Source organism: Pistacia vera, unplaced genomic scaffold (assembly GCF_008641045.1).
Source record: "Pistacia vera cultivar Batoury unplaced genomic scaffold, PisVer_v2 Contig58, whole genome shotgun sequence".
NCBI classification, from domain to species: domain Eukaryota; kingdom Viridiplantae; phylum Streptophyta; class Magnoliopsida; order Sapindales; family Anacardiaceae; genus Pistacia; species Pistacia vera.
Window position 1 is genome coordinate 774225 of NW_022196423.1, and position 24696 is coordinate 798920.

Sequence of the window (24696 nt, forward strand, 5' to 3'; positions counted from 1 at the left end):
CTGTAAACATCTCCAACAACAATATACCATAACGTATATGTCTCCGAGCCTGAAACATGACCATCCATGTATTCTACAATGTTGATTGAAGTCAACACATGTCAATATATATAAAGAAATTGTACTTAAAATTAAATTTCAAGCAAAAAAAATTTACATTGTTTACTATTATTGAATAATATAAAATGACAAAATAATTATATATTATCTTATGTGTTCAACATTTCAAGAACTTGAACCTTTTTTTTTTTAACAAAAAATAGAATTAAATCTAAGAAATTTACAAATTAAGAGCAGTTAAATGTAAAAAAGAAATGAGTTTAAGTATTTATTACTAAGAATCTAAATATAAAGAGCAAAAGAAAAAAAAAATGGTAATTGAATTAGCAAGTTATAGCATTTTCCAATATTAATATAAAGCTCTGTTTTGTGTACAATTTCGTACTTCTTAATGGTCTGTATAATCTTGAATTATTGATGGAACAGAACATGAATATACAAATAAGCATAGTCAATATTTAATCTAGTGGTGGAGAGATATAACAGTTAGAAAATTAATAAATTTTTTAATTAAAATTGTAATTGTGATATACTTTATGTAATTTAATTATTGATTGTTATAAATGTTTTTGACATGTTTTCAATTTTGAAAGATTTAAATAATAATAAGTTATTATGGCCAAAGAAATCAATTTTAGATGTTGCAATTATTCATGAAGAATAATTTATAATAATAATTAAAATGAGAAATTTTATAGAGTTCTTGGACTTTTAAAGGGAAAAATTGAATCAATGAATAAGATTAGAAAATGAAATGACACTATTCATAAAAACTACTTATACTGTATTACACGTGTATTTTCAGAGTATAATAAAATATAAATAGTGAGAAAAATGCGTAAATTTATGATAATAATTAGATTGAGAAATGTTGTATTTAATTAAGCGAAGGTTAAGACCCCAAGAATTTCTTAAATAAAAATGATAATCAAGAACTAAAATTCAAATATACTTTTGAGAAAAAAAAAAAAATTAATACCTGGAGGTGTAGCCAAAGAACCTCTTAGAGCAACTGATGTTATTTGACTTTGCAAGGCATATTTGATGATTCAAAAGGAACTTCGACAATCCAAGTCGCCAACATGGGCTGTCATATCTCATCAAGTAGCACGTTGCTGTGCTTGAGGTCACAATGCACAATTGGAGTCTCACAATGGTGATGGAGATAATCAAAAGCAAAGGCAACATCAATTGCCACATTTAGTCTCTGCATAAGGTCAAGTTCTTGATTCCAACAGGTTGCTCGTTGGAACGCGGAGTAGCCAGTTGTCCAAACTTCCATTAGACATGAACTCAAAAACAAGACTTTTAAAGTCGTTACCTTCATAATCAACACTTGAGCAAACAGTTATATCTTGAGGATGTTACGATGTCGTATGCTTTTCAAAGCATTGCATTCATCAATGAAACTTTTCAAGGCTCTTTGATGTTGAACTTTTAACACCTTAATTGCAACAATTTTTCCATCACCGAAAGAGTACCTTTGTAGACAGAACCACAACACCACACCGAGCAAATTTTCATTGGAAAAGTTATCAGTTGATTTTAAAATGTCAGAGTAAGACAACATAATTGGCTTTCGATCGAAGATGTAGTGGAACTTGTCCGTGAAGATTTCTTTTGTAATATAAAACAAAAGAAATCACTAGCAGAGTTGCAACTGTAACACCAATAATTATTGAGATTACTACTCTTTATTAATATGCTTTTTAGAAGCTTTTGTTGAGCATACATTTAAAAGTAGTTCTGGAACACCGCCACAAAGCTTTTCATTTCCAATAAGTGAAATATTGGCACTTGCATTTGCAAATATCCCTTCCTTGGGTACTTCACCTTCAAGCTTATTATACGAAAGATTGAGATACTTGAGAAACAAAAATTGGCCGAAAAATTCAGGAATTTGGCCAGATAAATTGTTCCAAGAAAGATCCAATTCCTCTAAACCTCTTAAACTTTTCAAAGATTCAGGAATAGTCCCTCCAACATGTTACTTCCCAATACAGACGTTCCAAACTTGCACAAAACTACCAAGGCTACTAGGAATTTCACCTGATAATTTGTTCTTGGATACATCCAACTCTCCAAGATTTTTCAAGTTACCCACTTCAAGTGGTAGTGAACCAGTCAAAAAATTATTAGACAATCCCAGATAAATTGAAATGGAAGAAAGACCGAAAACTTCTTTGGGTATGGTGCCATTTAGACTATTATTATCTAAATCCAATTCTTGCAATTTTTGACACCTTCCAAGACTTGCAGGTATGTTTCCCTCAAATTCATTACTGTTCAAAAGAAGCTGAATTAATTTAGTAAAGTTACCAAGAGAGGATGGTATTAATCCAGAAAACTTGTTGGAATCTAAAGACAATACCTCTACATTCTGGAGCCTCCCAATAGCTTCAGCTGGAACACTACCACTCAAGTAGTTTTCATTAAATGTTAAGGCAGCCAGGTTAACTAGGTTTCCAATCCCAGGAGGGATATTCCCATGAATAAGATTCATCCCAACATCTAAAGTTTGCAATTGAGTTGAAAGGTTTCCTATGGAACTAGGCAACTCTCCACCAAAACCATTACAACAAAGACCCAACACTTTAAGACTAGTACAATTAGCCAGGGCAGATAAAAAATTCAATTCATCAATTTCCCCCTTTCCAAGTCTATTATAGTTAAAATTAAGTCTAATTAGACCTTTCAAGCTTCCAAAGCTTTCTGGAATATTCCCAGTGAGGCTGTTTCCATAAAAATCAATGACGGAAAGATTAGAAGCATTTGACAATGATTCAGGAATACTTCCTGTAAAATAGTTAAGACCACCATAAAATATTTCAAGATTAGCGAGAGTGAGACCAACATCTGAGGGTAGCTGCCCATGCAGCTGGTTTTGAGCAACAGCGAAATAGTATATAGAAGAGAGATTATAAATTGAAGTAGGGATGGTACCAGACAGATTATTCGAAAAAAGTTGAAAAAGTCTCAAGCCTGATATCAAACCTAGTTCCTTGGGTATGCTCCCTTGTAAATTATTTCGCGAAAGGAACATAATGAGAAGAGAAGAAATATTGCCAAGCCAAGCTGGAATTCTTCCTGTAAGATTGTTAGCTCCAAGTCCCAGATATACCAGTTTCGACAATGAACTAAGCTGGTCCGGAATCTGCCCAATAAACTCGTTGTAACCAAATTCAAGCACTCTAAGATTTGTACAACGAGATAAATTCGTTGGAATACTCCCACCAAAGTAATTGAATGTGAAGTTGAGAGTTTGCAGCTGCTTTAAACGGCCTATTTCTTGAGGAACTTCACCATGGAAGCTATTGTTTTGCAAGTTGATAGTAGTAAGAGATGTAAGGTTTCCTATAGAAGATGGTATCGATCCAGCCAACTTTTGCGATTTCAAGTACAAGATTGTGACCCTTCCATCAGTTGGACTGCATGTAACACCAGTCCAATTGCAGAAATGCATAGAAGTATTCCATGATCTCATTATTTGAAGAGGATCTTGAGTTATTCGTTGCTTGAAATCAAGTAAAGCGAGTTCATCAGATTGAAAGGCTGATGAGTTTGAGGTTATCATCCATATAAGATGAAACAGAAGAAGGAAATGGAACAAAAAACTTGTTGAATTGGAAAAGTAACGCTCCATGGTTTTGGGAATGAAGAAAGAGTGTTTGAAGTTTGAACTATGGAAGAAATAACAAAGAAAAATTTATATACTAGTTATGTTGATTATAAATTTATTATATAAATTTATAATATCTCGTTTGTCATCTGATCCACATTCACAATGGGTAAAATATTAAAAAATAAAATTAGTATTTTTCAATTAAAAAATTTATACCTGGCAAAGTGTTACGCATATCTGCGGGTAAATGGGTACCCGATTTAAACGAGCGGATACAGATAACACTATTAATTATCAGTTTAAAATTTACCCGTATCCGGCTTCGAGAAGATTTATAGTATGATTACTTAATTTATTATAACATTATATTACAGTATGATCACATAATTAATTATAATATTATATAATTAAATGATTACTTAATTAATTATAACATTATATTACAAACATTAGTTATTTATTACATTAGTATAGTACTTAATTAAATGATTAGAAATTTAATTAATTATAACATTACATTATAAATTTATAGTATAATTACTTAATTAATTATAACATTACGTTATAAACAAATTATTACTTAATTAATTATAACATTTCATTATAAACATTAGTACAATACTTAATTAAATGATTAGAAATTTAATTAATTATAATATTACATTATAAATTTATATTATGATTACTTAATTAATTATAACATTTCATTATAAACATTAGTACAATACTTAATTAAATGATTAGAAATTTAATTAATTATAATATTTGATTTATAGTATAATTACTTAATTCATTATAACTTACATTATAGTTTGATTACATAATTAATTATAACATTATATAGTTAAATGATTATTTAATTAATTATGACATTATATTATAATTTCCTACATTAACACAATACTTAATTAAATGATTAGAAATTTAATTAATTATAGTATTATATTATAAATTTATAGTATGATTACTCAATTAATTATAACATTACGTTATAAATAAATGATTACTTAATTTGTTATATCATTTTACTATAAACATTAATACAATACTTAATTCAATGATTAGAAATTTAATTAATTATAATATTACATTATAATTAAATAATTACTTAATTAATTGTAACATTAAATAGTTAAATGATTACTTAATTAATTATAAATTTATAACATTACATTATAAACATTAGTAACTTATTATATTAGTATATTACTTAATTAAATGATTAAAAATTTAATTAATTATAATATTACATTACAGATTTATAGTATGATTACTTAATTAATTATAATATTCCATTATAAACATTAAGACAATACTTAATTAAATGATTAGAAATTTAATATATTATAATATTAAATTATAGATTTATAGTATGATTGTTTAATTAATTGTTTGTGTTTTGGTTTTGATTAAGGAGTTTTATGTAAAATGTGATGAATTGATTGAATTTAAGTGTTGCCTAGAGATTTGGGGATTTATGAGTTACACTGGACATAAATGAATGAGTAATCAAAATTTTTTAGGGGTGTATTTGTAAAAGTTTAAGGTATTTTTGTCATTTTTTAAACTAATAGGGGGTAATTGATTTTTTATAGGGTACCTGGGAAAGGAATCGGAACCTACATTTTAGGTTTCGCTTCCTTGAATTTAAGAACCTGCATTGTGTGGTTCTGATTCCGATTTCTCCGAAAAATGCAAGATACCAGGAATTGCTCACCTCTAGTAACAACCCAGCTCTCCATACAATCCAACCAAACAAGTCTCTGTCTCTCTGTCTCTGTCTCTGTCTCTCTCTTTTAATAGCCAAAAACAAAAACTAAAAATATCCAAGAATGGACTCACAGCATTGCAACAACAATACTAGTACAACTACAAACAAGTGAGCTCTTCGTTTGTTTTACTTCTTGCCTTTCCTCTTCTTCCTCCATTAAAATCACTTCTAAATCAATCTTGAGTCCCGATCGTGGTAGAGATTCTTCCCAAATCTCCCTCTCTAGTTCTCTCAGTCGGAGATTAAGAAACAGTGGTAGTATCAAAGGTGGCCAAGCTTCACCCATGTTCCCGGCTTCCAATGGCAAAAAACGTGGGTGTTCTTTTGAGAACCCTGAACCCTCTTTCCCAAGAAACAAAATTTTTTAGAAACAAGATAAGAAAAAAAAGGGCTAGATCAGAGTAGGAGAGGCTAGTTTTAAAAACCAGTGACCCGCAAGTTGACCCGGACTCGCACAGGCGAGTATGGGTTATGTATTTCCCTACTCGTGAAATTTTTTTACCTGTGGACCTATACCCGTAGCTACTTGGCCCGTACCCACTCGGCCCGCTCGTTTGCCAAGTCTAAAAAAATTCAACATTTTCTGTGTTTAATGATTTTTTTTTTCTTTCAGAAATCAAAATACAAACTTTAGTGGAATAAAATTTTATTTTTTTCCTACGGTTTAGAAAGCAAAAACAATAAAAAAAGAAATGCAAATATAAATTATAAGGTCATCTTTATTTTAGTGTCCAAAAAACTTAAAAAAATAAAAAAAATTGAATATTTGATATTTAGATATTTATTGGTTGTTTAGTTTCACCACTTCAAACTGAAAATAAATCATATTCTTCTTAATAAAAAAAAAAAAGTTGGTTTTTAACTAAATACAAAAACTTATTTGTTTGCCTTAAATGACTTTAAAAAAAATACTGCCCCTTAAAACCCTAATCTCTTTTTATTTTATTCACGTTTTTATTTTACTTTCATTATTATATTACCTTTTATAACAATAACATACTGACTACTTTATTACATTATTTAATAGGGATGTATTTTTTAATTTAAATTTTTGACACATTTTTAGCAGTGAATTCAATACAATCCAATAGTGTAGGAGTTGCTAGAGTGGGAAAGAAAATAACTATCTTCAAATTCCTTCTCAGATCCATTGGATCGAAAAATATCCATTTATTTTAAATTAAAAATATCATTTGTAATATAATAACGTAGTGAGTATGTATCGTTAAATATTCTGTACTTATATTTTAATAAATTTTCCAACTTCTTATATTTCTCTTAATATATTTATTTAGAATTAATTTTTTAATCAAGCTAAAAACAATTAATAATGTTAATTATTTGCAAAGTTAATATTTTCGTTATTATCAAATTCATGATTTGTAATACAAATTATAAATGTATGTCATATTTAAGATTGATAAGGTCATTAATGTAAAAATATTAGTTTTTAGATATTTAAAATTTGTAAAAATAAATACTTATTACATATAGTTCCATATTCAAAAATTACAAACAAAAATATTATCACAATTTCATATATTCTTATTCATTCAAAGTTATTCAATTACTAATTATCAAACAAGTTAACAAACGCCCCTAAGACTTATTGTATTGAAAACAATTTCACAAAATAATGTCTAAATATTCTAAAAGTATCATAATCCATGTAGAAAGATATAAGTCAAGGAAGATGATCCCGTGATAGTGCAAGTCTTTCCTTGATATTCTAAGTCTATCTTCAACTTTTAAGGTATATATTGTTGGAGTCCCACACCGACTAGGCACGTTCAAGCTTACTGGTTTATAAGAGGGTCATGTTTAATTGAGTTGAGTGTTTGACCAACGAGTGAAGAGTTAGAGCTAACAACTACCTCCATCAATATCTATTACTCTTAAATAATTCAAATAAACAGGTTCAAATTATTTCATTATCAATTAAATTTTTGATGTATCTATTACTATTGAATAATTTTGACTTAAATAATTCAAATGAACAGGTTCAAATTATTTCATTATCAATTAAATTTTTGATGTATCTATTACTATTGAATAATTTTGACTTAAAATGTGGCAGAAAATATTATGTAAATAATTAAAATGGAGAGCTACAAATTATTTCATTATCAATTACATTTTTGACACCAGTTTTTTTGGAACACTAATAACAAATTGCATATTTGCTATCTATAGAAGAATATCAAATTTTTGTATTATTTCTCGAAAGCTACATGCACTTTGTGTGCTATATGATCAAATAAGTGAAGTAGATGTTAATAAAGTTAATGCTAAATAGAATAGATTTTTATAAATACATCATTATCTAATTTAGAAAACTATTAAAAATATATAATTCTATATGTGCAAACTAACTTATATGAACTTATGCCTTATAATGTGATCGAATAACCAAAAGTTAAAGATAAATAAAAGGGCAAACGACATGCACCCACCCAAGGTTTGTTGTAAAGACAAGTTGATACCCAGGTAGTTTGGAAATGACAAATAGGAATTTTCTGTCATTCTCGGTTAGTGATTTCTGTCAGTTAAAGGGTACCTTTCTTGAAAAGACTGAAATGCCCTTGAAAGTTGGCCACATCAGTTAATGAATTTCTTTTTTCCTTCTCCATCGTGCTAATTTTCTATTTCTTCTTCTCCATCGCTCTTTTTCTGCTTCTTATTTTTTTCATCACTTTTTGTTTGATGAAATAGATCAACGAAATCGCTTTTTTTTTTTTCCCTTCTTCTCCAGTGTTTTGAAATCTTCATTAATTGATGAGATTTCATTACAAAATCCATTAAAACGCCGACAAACCAAACCCTAACCACCAAAACCATACAGTGCTTAGTAGCACAAGGAAGCGACAAAGGCAAGTCAAACAAGGGTGTCTGGGAAAAGCAGAACTCAAGGGAGTTGTTCATTAGCTTGGGCGAAGTATGCGCATAAACTTGTCAGGCCTGATGTGTGGGTTCTTTCATTTTCATAAAGGTTATGGTGTTGAACCATCGTCTGGTATTGTAAGCAACATGGAGGAACTACTGGAGCATGGTATCGGTAATTGGGCAAAATGCTAGTCTGGTAAGTGTGACGATATTGCACTAGAATAAGGGGTTTGTTGAGCTCGATAGCTCAATTGCTGGAGAATCATATAAACTATTGTTGTAGCATGAAAATTGGATAGATGATATCACAATTATCATTGTCAACATTAAAGACTTTTCTAATGTATGTATGATATATAATATCCTTTTCCTACTTATTTTCTACTTGTTTTTGAGATCTTACCATAGGCTAAATCTATTACGCTGATTCATTAATAATGAAAGTGATTCCTAGGATCTACATTTTGTCAACATCCACTTTGTAGCGAACCTTTGTGCCCACAATGACTACACCCTCTTCTGCAGCTCAGTTTGCAGCATCTTTAACGCCTTCTTCAACTTAGATGCCAACCTTGTCACAAGCTTCAAGTTCAAGGGTATTGACAAATGTTTTAAATCATATGTTATTTATGCTTATTACCTTTTACTTTCACTAACCTTATTCTTACCCATCTTAATAGGTCAACCAAGTCTCTGATGCAATAGGGGAGTTTTTTTTGTTCGCTGCAACAATAAGTTAACTTGCTGTATGAAAATTGGGCGCACTATTTTTTGTGTAGTACTTGTTGTATTGAGGCAGTATGTTTTGGATTTGACTTATTATTTTTCAACTTATAATAATGTGAATACAAAAAAATGGTAAAAAGACCGCTCATAAGCAAATCAATGTTAAGGAGGCGGATGCACATACGGGTTGCCTTGGGCTAAAAATCTAAATTAAACACTTCATTTCTTCCCTAAATCCTAAATCTAAATTCTTAGTCATTGAAAGGTCCGCTACAAAGTGGATGTTGACAAAATGTAGATCCTAGAAATCACTTTCATTACTAATGAATCAGTGTAATAGATTTAGCCTATGGTAAGATCTCAAAAACAAGTAGAAAATAAGTAGGCAAAGGAGATTATATATCATACATACATTAGAAAAGTCTTTAATGTTGACAATGATAATTGTGATATCATCTGTCCGATTTTCATGCTCCAACAGCAGTTTCGGTTAACCAAAAAACCTATATTCCCTAAAACCGGTTCGGTTTTGGTTCAGGAATTTTCCTAAACCGAAAATCCAGTTCGGTTCAAAAATGGGGGAAACTGGTTCGGTTAACCAGTTATGAACACCCCTACACCCGGCCACCTAGGGGTGGTTATAGCTTTCAAATATTATGTTTTATGTTTTTTATGTTACAAGTTATATATGTTGAAGGTCTCAACTCAAGCCCAATGTTTTAGTACCATACTTCACTGGTTTCAAGTTTAAAATCATTGGTTTTAGGTTTCACATTTATGTTTAAAGATATTTTGAATCAAAATTTCAAGTCTATTCTCTAAATCCACTCACAATTTTTTTTTTTTTTTTTTTTTTTTTTTTTTTTGCACCAATTTTCATAAATTCAAACCAATATTTATCAACTCTCACTCATAGGCTTCTAATGCAAAATCATTTGTACTATTATTGACATTATATAATAACTAATTTATAAAATCAATATTGTCTTTTTTAATTATTGAAATATATCATAATAAACATTTTAACTAAATAATTTCTGAAAATATTGTGTAGTACAATTTCTTAAAGGCATCATACAATTAATTATATACGATATATGCAGAGTTTGTTAATCAGTTTTATTACCAAAAATTATATTACTAATAAACGATATGATATACCTCTCCCCTTGTGGCCGGATGGCAAACCCTTTAATCACTAGGGTTACCTATACCTAAGGGGTCTTGTATTCGAGTCGCAAGAGAGGTACCTATCACATTTGTGTAATTACCTTGGTCCATTGGGCTTGTAGGGTGTTCCGTGACCCTGAGGATTAGGCAGGCTCAATTTGGGTTTGGATACCTCAGTTACTTGAAAAAAAAAAATGATATGATATTAGTTATTACGAAATACGACCAACAGATTCAATATGAGTGTTTTTAATAATAATATCATTGATCAATATTGTTAATATATATTTAACATGTTGTTACTACCACTATTCTAAAACTCAGCTCGGCTTGGCCAGGTTAACCTGTTGAACCAAAACTTGGGGCCTTCTCTGGGCCAGGTTACCATTTTTCTCCTTTTTAACATCCCAAACCTGACCGCTGACCACTTCTGGCCATTTTTCGGTGCCCTTGCCCCTTTCCATTGAGCCCCCACCCTCACCTGACTGCCACCCACGCCTTTGTGTCAGTGAAAACCAGAATCTGAGTGGAAAAAATAGCCCAATTGTGACGGTATACGCGAGTCACGATCGGTGAACGAGGGTGTACAAAGTGTTAGGGTTAGAGGAGTTTTGTAAAGAGGAGGCTGGTGGTTTAGGTGGTGATGTCAAGTTGAATTTTGGACGCCAAAACCAAACAAAATTTGGCTGGAAAAATCAACCTAATCGCGGCGGTATACACGAGTCACGGTCGATGAACGGGGGCTATCAAGTGTTGGGGTTAGAGGGGTTTTCAATAATAGAGGTTGGTGGTTCAGGTGGTGGTGTCGAATTGAATTTTGGCCACTAGAATGAGCTAGAATTGGGCCTAGAAAAGTGAAACCCTCACTATGCGATCATATCACAGTGGTGTGTTTGCTGGATTTTAAACTTGCAGGGATTGATATATTTATCAGGGGTATGTTTGCTAGATTTCAAACTTGTTGGATCACCTGTAGACCGCCTGTTTAACCGATTGGACCAATCAACCTAGGACCCGACCCCTTGGCCAGGTGACACCCCAAGTCGGGTTGCAGAACACTGGTTACTACTCCTAATAATGGTTAATTTTAGTCGTCATAGTCATGATATGTTAAAAATATTGATCTAATGTATTATAGCGAGTGTTTAATAATTTTAAATTTTCTAAAGTCATTGTATTTATATTTGTAGAAATAGTCAAATGGATATGGTTTGTCTAAGAAACAAAAAAAAAAAAAAAAAAAAAAAAAAAAAAAAAAAGGACTTATGATTCTTAAATACATATAAATAAATATATTAGACTAATCATTTCTATATCTGTAATATTTAATATGGTATTTCAACTCATGTTACCATCTTCTCACCGTCACTAATTTGAAAGTTCAAAAACCTTCAATATTTTATAGGTGATAAAGAGATATTTTCAAATCCAACACCGGTTGGTTTTTATTTTATTCTACAAGTAAACTTGATAGAGAAGAAGACTTATAAGTATTTAATTAGCAAATAATACTATAATTATGAATTATTTAACACAAGTTGGTTTTAATTGGGTTTACAAGAAAACATCGTCTAGAGGCCTCAAATTTTCCAATGCTAAATTTTTAGACTACAATTGCATGTCTGGTACCACTGGCTACCAAATTTTGAGCATGTTTAGACTATGTTTGTCTATCGGCCAAAAAAGTTTATTTAAAATTATAATCACTTTTGAATCTTTTTAGATTGTTTGATTGTATTTTAAAAGTGTTTATAGAATTTTTTAATAAAACCTTTTTCATAAGCTTTACTTGAATAAGTCATAAAAAACAGATCATTCGCAGGATTAATTGAATAAAAGGGCAAAATTTTGAATTATTAACAGGCAGACCATGTATCACTCTGAACAAGTCTTCTGACTTCTGAGTTAACAAATGTGAATGGAAGAATAACTACAAGATACATAACCTAATCCTGGAGGAAAAATTATAATGCATAACTTAATTGTCTGATTCTGATGGCTGGCTTGAATTGAAATTGTTGTTGTTGGACATATTGATCTTACTTTTTTTTTTGCATGTTTTACACACCCCTGGAAGTAATGATATCCGAATTGGATATTGGTTTTTGTTCCATTTACTTCTTTGGTTTTATGGATGATCGATCAATTCAGCCGACGCCGGTGAACTTGCTTTATTTGATTTCAAGAATCAAATAACTGAACATCCTATTCACGTCATCAGCTCCTGGAGTGCTTCTATCCATTTCTGCTTTTGGACTGCTGGTGTCACATGCAGTCCAACTGATGGGAGACTCACAATATTCAACTTGACTGCGGAGACGGCCAGCCAATGCCAAAAGCCGGCGCCGGTATGGTTGCACTTCACCAAACCGGCGTCGGAGTACTACAATATGTAAAATGCAGTTCCTCGACGCTAGATCGGCATGGAGATTCACAAGGCCACCATTTGGGCAAGGCCTTGATTTTCGGCTCCATTTGGCGTTGGTGCATTTTCAAAGTGTACCAACGCGAACAGTGGCGTCTGGGTAGCGTGTTTCGGACCTTGATATTTGACGCTTTGACAACACACGTTATGGCGCCGGGGTATATTACCGGAGACGCAGGATTTGATTAACCCAGCGCCGAACCTGAATCTCCATAAATGATCTTTCTGGATAAGTGTATCCGAACCTGCCTTACAGTAACTTGCGACTGGAGAATATTTCCAATGAATTTATCTCGCTGTACAGAACTTAAAAGTATTTGATGTTATATACAACTTCATCGTGCAGACTGCAGACCGGCTTGGAAGCTTACCCAAGGAATTAGAAATACTATCAAGCCTGACAATTAATGCTACAACTCGCTGATAATAATCTGTGTGGTACAATCCCTTCTTTGATGTATAATCTACCTTCTATCAGGTGATTTACCGCGACTTTAAACCAGCTGCACTGGCTACTGCCCTCGGATATTGGTCTCACTCTCCTTAATCTTGAAGTATTTGCAATTGCAAGTATCTATTTTACAGGAACCATTTCTTTATCATTCTCAAATGCTTCCAAGCTTGAGATTCTTGAGTTGGATAAAAATGGTTTCAGCCGGACTGTTCCTGCACCGAGTAGAAACTTCTTACACTGAGATTGGAAACCTTGTTAACTTAATCCGTTTAAGATTGGAAGAAAACTTCTTAACTGGTAGTATTCCTAAAGTTATTGGGAGGCTCTAGAATCCGGAAGAATTGCATTTGAATGCCAACAAGTTTTCAGGTTCAAATTTCATTCTCCATTGGTAATCTGATTATATTAACAAGGCTTTTTATGGGAGACGTAAATTTGAGCGAAGCATTCCTCTGAGTTTTAGAAATTGCCAAAAATTGCAAGTACTGAATTTATCTAGTAATAATCTAAATGGTTCCATACCCAAAGAAGTTATTGGTCTTTCTTCCCTTTCAATTTACTTGGACTTGTTTAATAATCTTTTAACTGATTCACAACCAATTGAAGTGGGTAAACGTGAAAAATCTTCTTGAGTTGGATATGTCGAATAACAAATTATCTGGAGAAATTCCCGGAAACCTTGATAGTTTTACTAGTTTGGAGAGTGGTACTTGGGGAGTAACACATTTGAAGGGACAATTCCTCAATCTTTGGAAAGTTTAAGAGGTTTAGAAGAAATAGATCTTTCTCGGAACAATTTGCCTGTCTTATTCTTAAATTTTTAGCAATTTTTTATCTCTCAAGTATCTCACTCTTTAATGTAATAAATGTGATGGTTAACCACTACTATATGGCCTGATGCTAAAAAAGCAAAGGAGGATCTAAGTTTACATGGTCTCCTGAAGCTTTTATCTGGCCGATAATTCTAGGGTCTCGAGAAAATAGTTGAGGCTTACGTAAGCTGATCCAACCACCTTCAATCATTAAAAAAAAAAAAAAAAAATGGTGATGGTGAAGTACCCAAAGAAGGATATTTGCAAGCCTAAGAGCCAATATTTCACTCGTCGAAAATGATAAGCTTTTGTTAGGGTATCTCACAACTACTTTTACCTGTATGCTTTAGAAAGAGTAGTGTTAGGTTTACAACCTAATCTTACAACCATGGACGTGATAACTCGTCATTAACTAGCTTGTAAAAATAGTAGACAGGAACCATTTTATCAACTGATCAATAACAAACTGTCACGTTAAAAATTGTGAAAAAAATTATGAGATTAAGTTGTGGACCTAACTTTACTCCACTTAAAAAAGCTTCTAAAAAGCATCCTGGCTACAAAGTAGAAGTTATTCTTCTATCACGTTCTTTTGTTTTGTATTACAAAATGAAATCTACCAGGAAAAGATTATACAATAACACTACAGACACCGAAAAAGTTGCACCGAAATTCTGTACCGGCCGACGTGTAATGCGCGTTTGAATTTTTTTACAATTTTTTTCTAGTGAACGGCCGTCCATCAAATTTGGACGGCCGTTCACTCACATGGACATCCGTCCATATTGTATGGACGGACGTCCATATATAAGGGACGGGCGTCCCCATTTAAAGGACGCCCGTCCATAAATAAAATACAATAAAAAAATTTGTAAAATATTATGGACAGCCGTTCATAGATTGTGGACGGCCGTTCCTTAATTTTGGACGGGCGTCCACAAATACGGGACGCCCGTCCATTAAGTTTGGACGAGTGTCCATTCCTTATAGACGCCCGTCCAAAGTTAATTTGTTTTAAAAAATAAAATAAAAAATTTGGACGCCCGTCCACAAATTGTGGACCGGCGTCCTTGACCCAAATTACACAGCATTTGAGTACAAAGAATATATCCAAACCCTTCTTGCGTTGAAAAGAATAATAAAGTTAATTAATCTTTGGTGCTTCCATCTTTACACAGCATGTGCCACTCTTGAAGAACGGCCGCTTGAAGGGCAAGATGCTCAGCCTCCTCAGCTGTTAACTTGGACAGAGTCGATGGTGCCTTGGTTTTACCATCTTCCTCACCGTTTTCCTTCTTTTCTTTTTTATCCTCATCTTCTTTCTTTTCCTCCTCATTTTCCTCTTCTTCATCAGGTTTTAGTGTCTTTTTCGGTTTGGGCGGCCTTTAGCAATGCTATCCGTTCCATTAAGATCTTAAGCCTCTCGGCAGCAGACGCCTTCACTTCATCTTCAGGCATGTACTCCACTCCCCCATTAGTAAGGTCATCTAACCAACCTTGTAGATCTGATCCAATCTCCTTAGTGATTGATGCATCAGATGCTCGAACCACAAATTTGCACAGCATGGTCGTGGTCTCATCACCCAGGTCAACATTTCTACTTACTTCATTGGCTCCAAAAACCATCATGCCCAAGAAGCCACTATACCAAGTTTTGGCAGCATAACAAAGCTGTTCAAAGTTGAGGAATTAAATGGTAATGTCACAAGGGTAGCCTGAAAAGGCATGAACAATAACTAACATCAGTACAAGCATTACCTGAAACCCTGCAACTGCACGGATGATGTGTGAACACACTCTGTGGAAAGGTTTGGAGGACAAGGATTTTAGTCCACTGAAAAAAGGAGAAGTCCCATACTGCTGTGCAGTAGTAGCCCTGAACCCACTTCCTTCATAAATATATGTACCAGTGTACTCTACTATAGAGGATAAACTGGGCCATAGTCGGAAAAATTCAGCAGGCGATATTTTGTGTGGCAACAGAAGTTCAGTCAGCGGAAGCTTGTAAGGCTGACACCTTAAAATCACAGGTTCTCCCAACTCTGGACGTAAGCTTCTCTTTTGTCTCATGATTTGTGGATCCTCTTCAACATAATCACCATCATAATCTACTAGTAATGAAGACGAAGAAAAAGAGAGGAGATGGGGAATGAAGACGAAGATGTTTTGCAACAGGAGAATGGGTTTTTGTTTAATTTTTTTTTTTTATATTAAAAGTATGGACGGGCAACTTATTTGTGGACGTCCGTCCAAAATTAAGGGACGGTTGTCCACAACCTATGACTGACCGTTTATAATATTTTGTAAATTTTTTTATTATATTTTATTTATGGATGTGCGTTCTTTAAATGGGGACGCCCGTCTTTTGTATATGGACGGACGTCCATATAAATGAATGATCGTTCAAATTTAAATAGAGACGCTCGTCCCTTGTATATGAATGAACGTTTATATGAGTGAACGGTCATCCAAATTTGATGGATGGCCGTTTACTAGAAAAAAATTTAGACGCATATTATACGTAAACCGGTATAAAATTTTGGTACAACTTTTCAATATCTGTAGTGTTATTGAAGATTATAAGATTAAGTTTTACTGCACTAAAAAAGCTTCTAAAGAGCATGACGTAACTTTACCGCACTAAAAAAGCTTCTAAAAAGCATCCTAACTACAAACTACAAAGTAGAAGTTATTCTTCTTTCAAGTTCTTTTGTTTTACATTATGTGTATGAAATCTTCAAGGAAAAGTTCCACCTTATCTTCAATGTTGATGATGATATGACAACACATGTTGATGTTGGTGACTTCGGAGTTCGGATTGGCAAAGTTCCTTTTCGAGGCATCTGATAACAACTTCCAAAATCAAATAATGTCAGCTCGTTTTCTAGGTATTAATTCTTTTCAAAATCATTCTTGAATTAGTTCAAGAATACCATTTCTCCTACCAAGACTCTTAATAAAAATTACAGAAAATAATAACATACGTTTATCTAAATAACCTTATTTTAACGATTGGGCGCTCCACCCCTAAGATTTATTACACTTAGTTTCAATGTTGATATCCTATTGACCAATTTTACAAATTGAAAAGCTGGCGTGGCGACGGCTGGCTTTAACGGAGTGTGAGGCAGCAGACGGTGGCTGCCCTTTAGAGTGCGTTTGTTACTGAGACCAGATTCTGATTGGTTAAGTGAAGTCCCAACAGAGAGGCGAGATGGAAACGGCGTCTTCTTCTTCTTCTTCTTCTTCGAACAAGAAGAAGAAGGAGGCGTTGGGGGTGGATGGAATGGCTTAGAGGATGGTGCTACGTGATTCACGAGATGCTCTTTCAAAGAATCTTGGCCAGTCATTTGCAGAACCCCTTGCCTTTGCCTCCTGTTAATGATCTCACTTGCATTGTCACTGGATCCACCAGCGGTATTGGCCAAGAAATCGCCCGGTATGTTGATTTTAATGATTTTAGAGAGGTATATGAAGTTTTACTCTTTTTGCTTAAATTAGGAATGGGCTTGTGTATTCTTAATGAATGGGCAATTGGCGGAATCAGGGGCTCATGTTGTTATGGCAGTGAGAAATGTGAAGGCAGCTCAGGAGTTGATCCAGAAATGGCAGGAGGAATGGACTGGAAGAGGCCTCCCTCTCAATATTGAGGTATCTCCTAAATTATAATGATTGTGGCTTTATTTCTATGCCAAATTTGTTAATTTTTTTCTACAAGTGTCTTTAGTTGAAACATAGCACACGAAGGCATTTCTATGTTTTTCTTTTTTGGTTCATTTTTTGACCATCCTAGAGATGCATTTTGGGAGTGCTTTTGTGGAAGTGGTCTAGAGTAAAAGTTGTTTTGATAAAAGCACCTAGAACCCCTTTTTGAAGAAATATTTATCAAAATATTGCTTAAAAGCACTTGACACAGATTAAAAAATGCTTATTAGAAAAATCACATTTCAAGTATTTGTTCAAGACGCCGTCCAGTTGATCCAAAATACAGTTTTGTTTGTTTAAGCAAACCATTACATATAGACACAAATTGCTTGTGACTTTTAAATGCACCCTTAAGGACAAATAGATGGTTTGTAGATTTGTGTCCATAATGCTGGCTGTTGAATATATTCTTTTCTAGGTATTACATTGTTATTCATTTTAACATTTCATTTAAAGATAGTTGACATGATATATGTCTCCTCAAGGTGATGGAGCTTGATCTACTCTCCTTGGACTCTGTTGTGAGATTTGCTGATGCATGGAATGCACGTTTAGGGCCTTTGTATGTTCTTATCAATAATGCTGGAATTTTTTCCATTGGAGGTTTGTGTTTCTCAATCATTCAATAGGTGTAACTCTACTTCCTTCTTGATGTTCCCATCTTGATGCTATATGGGTTTTTATTATATCGTGTTATAACCTTTCTGGTTTGCTCAGACTTCTATCATTATTATTCATAGCTTAGTAATATGTTCGCTTTTGGCATGCTTTTATTTGGAGGTTAAGCGGTATCTGTAATGTCAAAACATTTTAGGTTGTGCTTGTCTTATGAAAATGTATTATTGATCTAAAATATGTTATTTGACTGCCAAGAACTAAAAGTGTAATGTGTTGTGTCATTTATTAACTCTTTACTTTAGTAGTCAAACTATGATGCTGTGAATAAATGATACAATGATGTGATAGTTGCATTAGAAGATCGGTTGAAAAATTCAGCATAGATGAATTTTGAGTACTTTAAGCTTAATTGATATTAGTGTTGTGTTAAAAGTCTTGGAGATGCATATCATGAACTTTTAAATTGGATTGATTAGTTTTTCCTTTCCTTTTAAAAATTGCACTTGCTGACGACAATAGTTTTTTTTATTACCTATGTTTTTTCATCAGAATGAAAGAGAGTATTGGGGCATAGAAGGTCGGTTACATACTCTGCTTTGATATGGGCCTTTTATTCTTTTGGACTGCATTCTTTGGCATTCCATATATTCCTCGCTCTGATTTACACTTCAAAAGTTTGTCTAGGTGTGTTTTGAACTACAAATTTCTATCTTTCTTCCTTTCTTGACAATATTATCAAATACTTCTAACTCAGTTTGATTGTCTACCAAATGCTTGGCCATCTATGTGTTGAGTCATTTACTTTCATGTTGATCTGAAATCAAAAGTTTGCTTTTGATTCATAAACCATATTGAAGCTTTGATTTTCTTGTTATAATTTACATGGATGAATAAATTTTCCTCTGTCGATGTAATTTTACATGTTATTTGTGTTTACTTCTTTTATTCTTTTAATCATTTAGGTTGTGATGCCATGAGTGATCTACTTTTAGGGCTTTTATTGGAGAAATTTCATGTAAAATGAAATTGAGTACTATTAACTTGTTATTATTTAATTTAAAAGAAATGAACATAGAGGCTTCGCCATTTATACAGAAGTTTTTGCCCCAAAATAATATCCTGTATCTTAATAAAGTTTGACTATTTCTCTCTCACCCTTGCCTACTATTGTTTCTTGTAGCTGGAATTTAAATTGATTATATGATAATGACCATTATCTCCATAATCCCTTGTATCCTTACATCATCAGAATATTTTCCCCTCTCTTCAGTGCAGACTTATTGTTTATTATTACTATTTTTCCAATTTCTTCATTGTAGTGCTACTATCTTTTCCTCACAATCTCTGCTGTTGTAAATTGTTGTTGTTTTGCAGGCTTCTTAGGTATTACGAACAATTTAGGTGTTATCTTTTTTTGGAAACCATATAAGCTATTGCAATAACAAGATGTTTTTAGCTTCCATATGTGTTTATATACAACATTTAGTATCATTTGCTGTTTTGCTTTGACTTTGCTGTGTCCAGAACCACAAAAAATTTCAAAAGAAGGGCATGAAGAGCACATGCAAGTGAATCATCTGGCTCCAGCGCTGCTTTCAGTTTTCCTTTTGCCATCCCTTATTAGAGGATCTCCAAGTCGAACAGTTAATGTGAATTCTGTTGTAAGTTACATAATTGACATTTTCTTTGTATTGTGTTTATTATTATTAAAGAAAAGAAAAGAAAAGAAAAGAAAAGAATTTTATATTCCTATTTGTCCATTATATCTATCAAGCTTTAGTAATATTGGGGACAACATTTAAAATAAAAAAAAAATATATATATATATATATATATTGAGTTGGGGACATGACCATGAAATGATGATATCTGGAGGGCCAGAGTTAGACTTAGTATTTGATTTAGTTGCTGTATGAAAACTTGTAAATTGGGTGCAAGAAATTTTGGCATGCCATTGATATGATTCAAAGAAGAATATTAAGGGTGTGCTAATCTCATTGTTATTGGCATCTGGAAAAAGAGAGAATGAATTTCTCTACATAATGTAAATAATGCAGTAGTAGTTGATTAACCATATTGCCCGTAAATCCAGCTCATACTTTAATCATCCGACTGTTATCGTGTATGTCTGAAAGTACTTTGTCCCCTCTTTTTGGTTGTAGATGCATTATGTTGGTTTTGTTGACCCAGAAGACATGAATGTTGTTTCTGGGAAGGGAAAATTTACAAGCTTATTGGGATACACAAGCCGCAAGCTAGCACAGGTGCCGTTAGAAATCAATATTTAATTCTTCCACAAATTTGAATACCTGGAAATTAGTGTTGCTTTTACATTTTATTTAATATATTTGGCATATCTGGCAAATTTATTGGGATGATTGGAGAAAATATCACGGCTTGTTTTCTGTTAAATGTCTGTACGTAATTTATTAAATAATTCAGCTTCTTTAATGATTTCATGATAATATTAAAGTCAGTAGTATTTTATTGTACTTGGTCATTGAGTAATTATACTTTTATTTTTGGATAGGAAACAAAGAGGTTATTAATAACTTGAAGGAGATAAGCTGTATACCAGTGTCCACCGCAGAAAACAAGTCCATCTATTAGGAGGGTCTGTAGCTTAATAAAGACACAAAAAATCTTGAAAGTCTTTTGAAACAAATAGTGCCAGATTCAACTGAAAACCACTTGCCAATTGAAATTGAATTAAGAGAAACCAAAAATCTTGAAAGTCTTTTGAAACAAAACTCATAGTGATGCTAAGAGCGCTTTCTGTCTTATTAATACTGATTTATTCCCATCTACTGTCTTCAGATAACCTTTAATTTTTTTCACCTCTAGCTGTCCATGAAATAGCTAGAACCAGAAACTCTCTAAGGGCTTAGGCCTTTTTTTCACTTTCCAAAAACAGCATAATTCACATGAGTCTGATTATTCTTGTTTATAGCATTTGAACAAAGATTTGTTTTGGACTCCCTAACTTAAATAAATGTCAGTAACTGAAACTTGACGGCAGTGAATTTTGAATAATATTATAATTTCTCCAATGGTGTGCACATGTTTTTAGCAACTATTAGAAGCTTGTCCATTTAAGTTCTAGACGCTAAGGTTGCTGTAATAGTTTGTATTTTGTTTATCTAGTTTATGCCCTTTGCTTTTCCATTTTTTTTTCTTGACATCTGCTGTAGTCCGATTATCCTTAGGATGTAGAAGGTCCTGAATGGCTTTCAAATCACCTAGAAAAACAGCTAATTTAATATCTTGTATTACTTATTTTCTGAGTTGTTCGGAAGGAATAGCCATCTGACAGACTTCAGATTGCTTTGCAGATTATGTTTAGTAGTGTCCTTCAAAAGCGACTGCCTGCTGAATCTGGCATAAATGTATTATGTGTGTCTCCTGGAATTGTCCACACGAATGTTGTAAGTCTCTTGCTGCCTTCCAGTCGCCTTCTTATCTTGACAAAGGATGTTGACATTAAAGCATGTTTCTCCACATGTATGTTCCTCAACATGAACTATAATTCATCTCATAATCAGGAGACTTGTACAATTACTGCTTTAGAGAAGTTGTGGGACGATAAAATGATATAATATCCTTTTGACAGAAGAAAAAATTGTGCAATATGAGTTTTCCTTTGAAAGATTGTGGCATGCAGAACTTTTTTATTCACATTTTAAAGTTAAACTCTTGTAATTCTCTAGACATCTTACATATCCTGTTATAAATATTGTGCAGCTTCTAGCGTAGAGATCGAAGTTCCAATTTATATATCATCTGGATTTGAAAAGTTCACTAAACAGGACTTCAAATATAGTGCTTATCTTGAAGTTCTTTTTTTAGGTATATAATCTTCGATAGGAGGTAATATTATATAGCTTTTGCATGTGTGTCGGATTGGGAATGCATCTCCATCTAATTGCTAAATTTGTCAAATTCCAAGTAGTAGGAAGCAGGAAACACAAGTTTATCACTGAAATTTTGATTTGGTGTTTGTCAATTTACTTTCTTGTTTTTGATAGGAAACAAAAAGATTTAAATTAGAAAACTGAAAGAGATAAAACAATTGACCTGATTGGACAAAAGACAGAACCCTTGTAAGAATAAGGGTCTGTGGCTTCATAAAAAAAAACATAAGAATCTTGGTAATCGATGCTGTAGGAACATCAGAAAAGAAAGATGAATACAACTTGGACAACCTCATAGGCATATAGAATCAACCTGCAATCCCTTTTAAGTGTTTTTGAGGATCGTTTTGAGGCAGCTCACTGTTTGCAATATGTTAACTGTCCTTAAATTTGTTAATTGTACACTAGATGGAAAGTAATGTTAAGAGTATTACTATGCTAAGTGTACAAGCTCTTATATACAAATGGGCTTGGCATTGCTTGTTCATTGCCTTTCATCTACCTTAATTTGCTTATTTTATTTTATTTTTTTCTTATTTTCACACTTTATAATTATTGATATTCTTTGAGCATAATGCTTTGTATATTCAGTTTATAAGAGTATTCTTAATGTTAATGTAACCACATTTAATATTCAGCAATGATGAGATCTAATTAAGTGATTTATTTAGACTCAGATTTCCAGTAGAAATATTTTGAAACTAGATTGATCTATTTTAATCTTTTGGTTCTGTCTTTAATCAAATGCAGGCAAGGGATCTTTCCAAAATTGTGCAAGCTGCTTATCATCTTATACAATATTTCATCTTTAGTCCGCAAGAAGGTGAGTCTTTTCAAATGCTAGTGCCACTTTCTTGTTTTCTTAGTTGCATGAGTAATGAAACAACTTTTCTCAAGCATTATTTTTTCATCAGACATCAATGCCTTTTGACATCTTTCTCAGCTTCAAATCTATTCTAGCAATTGCATTAACTAGATGGGCATATTCTTCTTCCCTTTTCTTGTGCCCTTTCAATACTTGATCTTGTCGATCGTCGGGAAACCCTTATCTATAAAATTTACAAGAAAACTAGCCAGCTAAATTGTGGTGGAAGAGTGGTTATTATATTTCTTTAAGTAGAAAAAATATGTGAAAGGAAGTACAAGCTAAATTTGGTATGATTTTCAATAAATGTAGGTTCGAGGAGCACACTTTTTTCAGCCACTGATCCTCAGATTCCAGAGTACTGTGACTTGTTGAGAGCGGATGATTGGCCTGTTTGCGCATTCATATCTCAAGATTGCCGTCCAACAAATCCTTCCAAGGAAGCACACAACGTTGAAACTTCTTATAAAGTGTGGGAGAAGACATTAGAGATGATTAGCCTGCCATCCGATGCTGTTGAGAAGCTGATAGAAGGTGAAGAAATCAAATGCAAGTATGGGACTCAACAGGAAGCTGCTCTTTCCCACTAAAAGGACCAACACAAAATGCTCATCCTAAGTTTCAAATCAACCCGTTCCAGGTCTTCGTTCCAAGTGGGTACATTATTGGAATTAATAGAACAATCCATTCTTTATCATACAAACTTTTATCTTAACCAATGACTATGATGAGTCAAAGTTGGCATACGTTGCTCATGTGATATAGATCTCTTGAAAAGAGTTGGGGAGTTATGTTATGACCATAGTGGCTAATGATACTCATACTTATAATAGTTTCAATATTTTGTGTGTTTATAAATTTAGAGAATGCAATGTTGGATTTGATGCATTGCTCTACTCATTTATGAATCAGTGTATCATGATAAGACTCGAACATTTGTTTTCTTTGACAAAGTTTAGCTTCTATTCTTGTTAATGCTTTATTGACTTGCAGAGTCAATTGCATAATGTTTTAGGTAACCCATTTTCCACTTCAATGTGTATTTGAATCATGTGATAAGAGGAGCAGAGGGAGAAGTATATAAAATATTTTATTGATACTATATTTTTTAATGGTAAGTTGTGTAATTAATTATATTAAATATTATAGAATAAAATTGGTCAATTAGTCGTCGGGACCGTTGATAATTGATAACTGGAAAATCTGTCTAGGGATGTCAGTTTTTTAGGCCCGGCCTAGAATCGGCCCAGACTTGGGGTATACAGGGTGGGTATTACCTGGCTCGGATATTAAAAAACAGTTATTTAAGTTCAATTCATTATCTTTCTATGTCTTAATAATATATAAAAATTATTTTTAAAATACTATTTACAAATATATATTTTAGAAAGAGATTGACTGATTGAGTGGGGCTTAATTTGTTTTTTTGTTTTTTCTTTAATTTAATTTTATTGAAGAACAAGCGAAGATAGCAAGATAAAATTCTAAAATTTTGGGTTTTAATATTTGTCGATGTAGTGTTTCCAAATAATTTATTCCTATTTATCAATTGATTTCAGAACAAGAAGTCTATTTTTAATTTCAAATGTATTAATTACACTTTTATAATTGTGTTCTTAGTTTCATTAATTAGTATATTTGAAGTATCATAGAAATTTTGTATTTATTTAAAAA

General features: G+C 32.8%; 2 protein-coding genes across 2 annotated transcripts; one reads left to right on the forward strand and one right to left on the reverse strand.

Moving 5' to 3' along the window:
- Positions 1–1150: 1150 nt before the first annotated feature.
- LOC116109434 (putative receptor-like protein kinase At3g47110) lies at positions 1151–5739 on the reverse strand. Its single transcript, XM_031395645.1, has 4 exons — positions 5525–5739; positions 2066–3488; positions 1793–1924; positions 1151–1381 (listed from the first exon to the last, which is right to left on the reverse strand). The coding sequence occupies exons 1-4, from the start codon at positions 5737–5739 to the stop codon at positions 1151–1153; spliced, it is 2001 nt and encodes a 666-aa protein (XP_031251505.1).
- Positions 5740–17024: 11285 nt separating this feature from the next.
- LOC116109458 (dehydrogenase/reductase SDR family member FEY-like) lies at positions 17025–23876 on the forward strand. Its single transcript, XM_031395669.1, is given in 9 exon segments — positions 17025–17197; positions 17199–17361; positions 17453–17574; positions 18114–18231; positions 19771–19907; positions 20409–20510; positions 21579–21671; positions 22908–22980; positions 23335–23876. Coding segments are annotated over 9 exon segments (1146 nt in total). The 5' UTR covers positions 17025–17137; the 3' UTR covers positions 23613–23876.
- Positions 23877–24696: the final 820 nt, after the last annotated feature.

Bases quoted from the DNA above. Each gene is read 5' to 3' on its own strand.
- LOC116109434 (XM_031395645.1), bottom strand. From the start codon at position 5,739: ATGGGTGAAGCTTGGCCACCTTTGATACTACCACTGTTTCTTAATCTC. The intron at 3,489-5,524 runs GTGAGTCCATTC...TGTTACATGCAG, and splicing joins AGTATTGTTGTTGCAATGCT to TCCAACTGATGGAAGGGTCA. The intron at 1,925-2,065 runs GTCTGTATTGGG...TTGTTTCTCAAG, and splicing joins GTTTTGTGCAAGTTTGGAAC to TATCTCAATCTTTCGTATAA.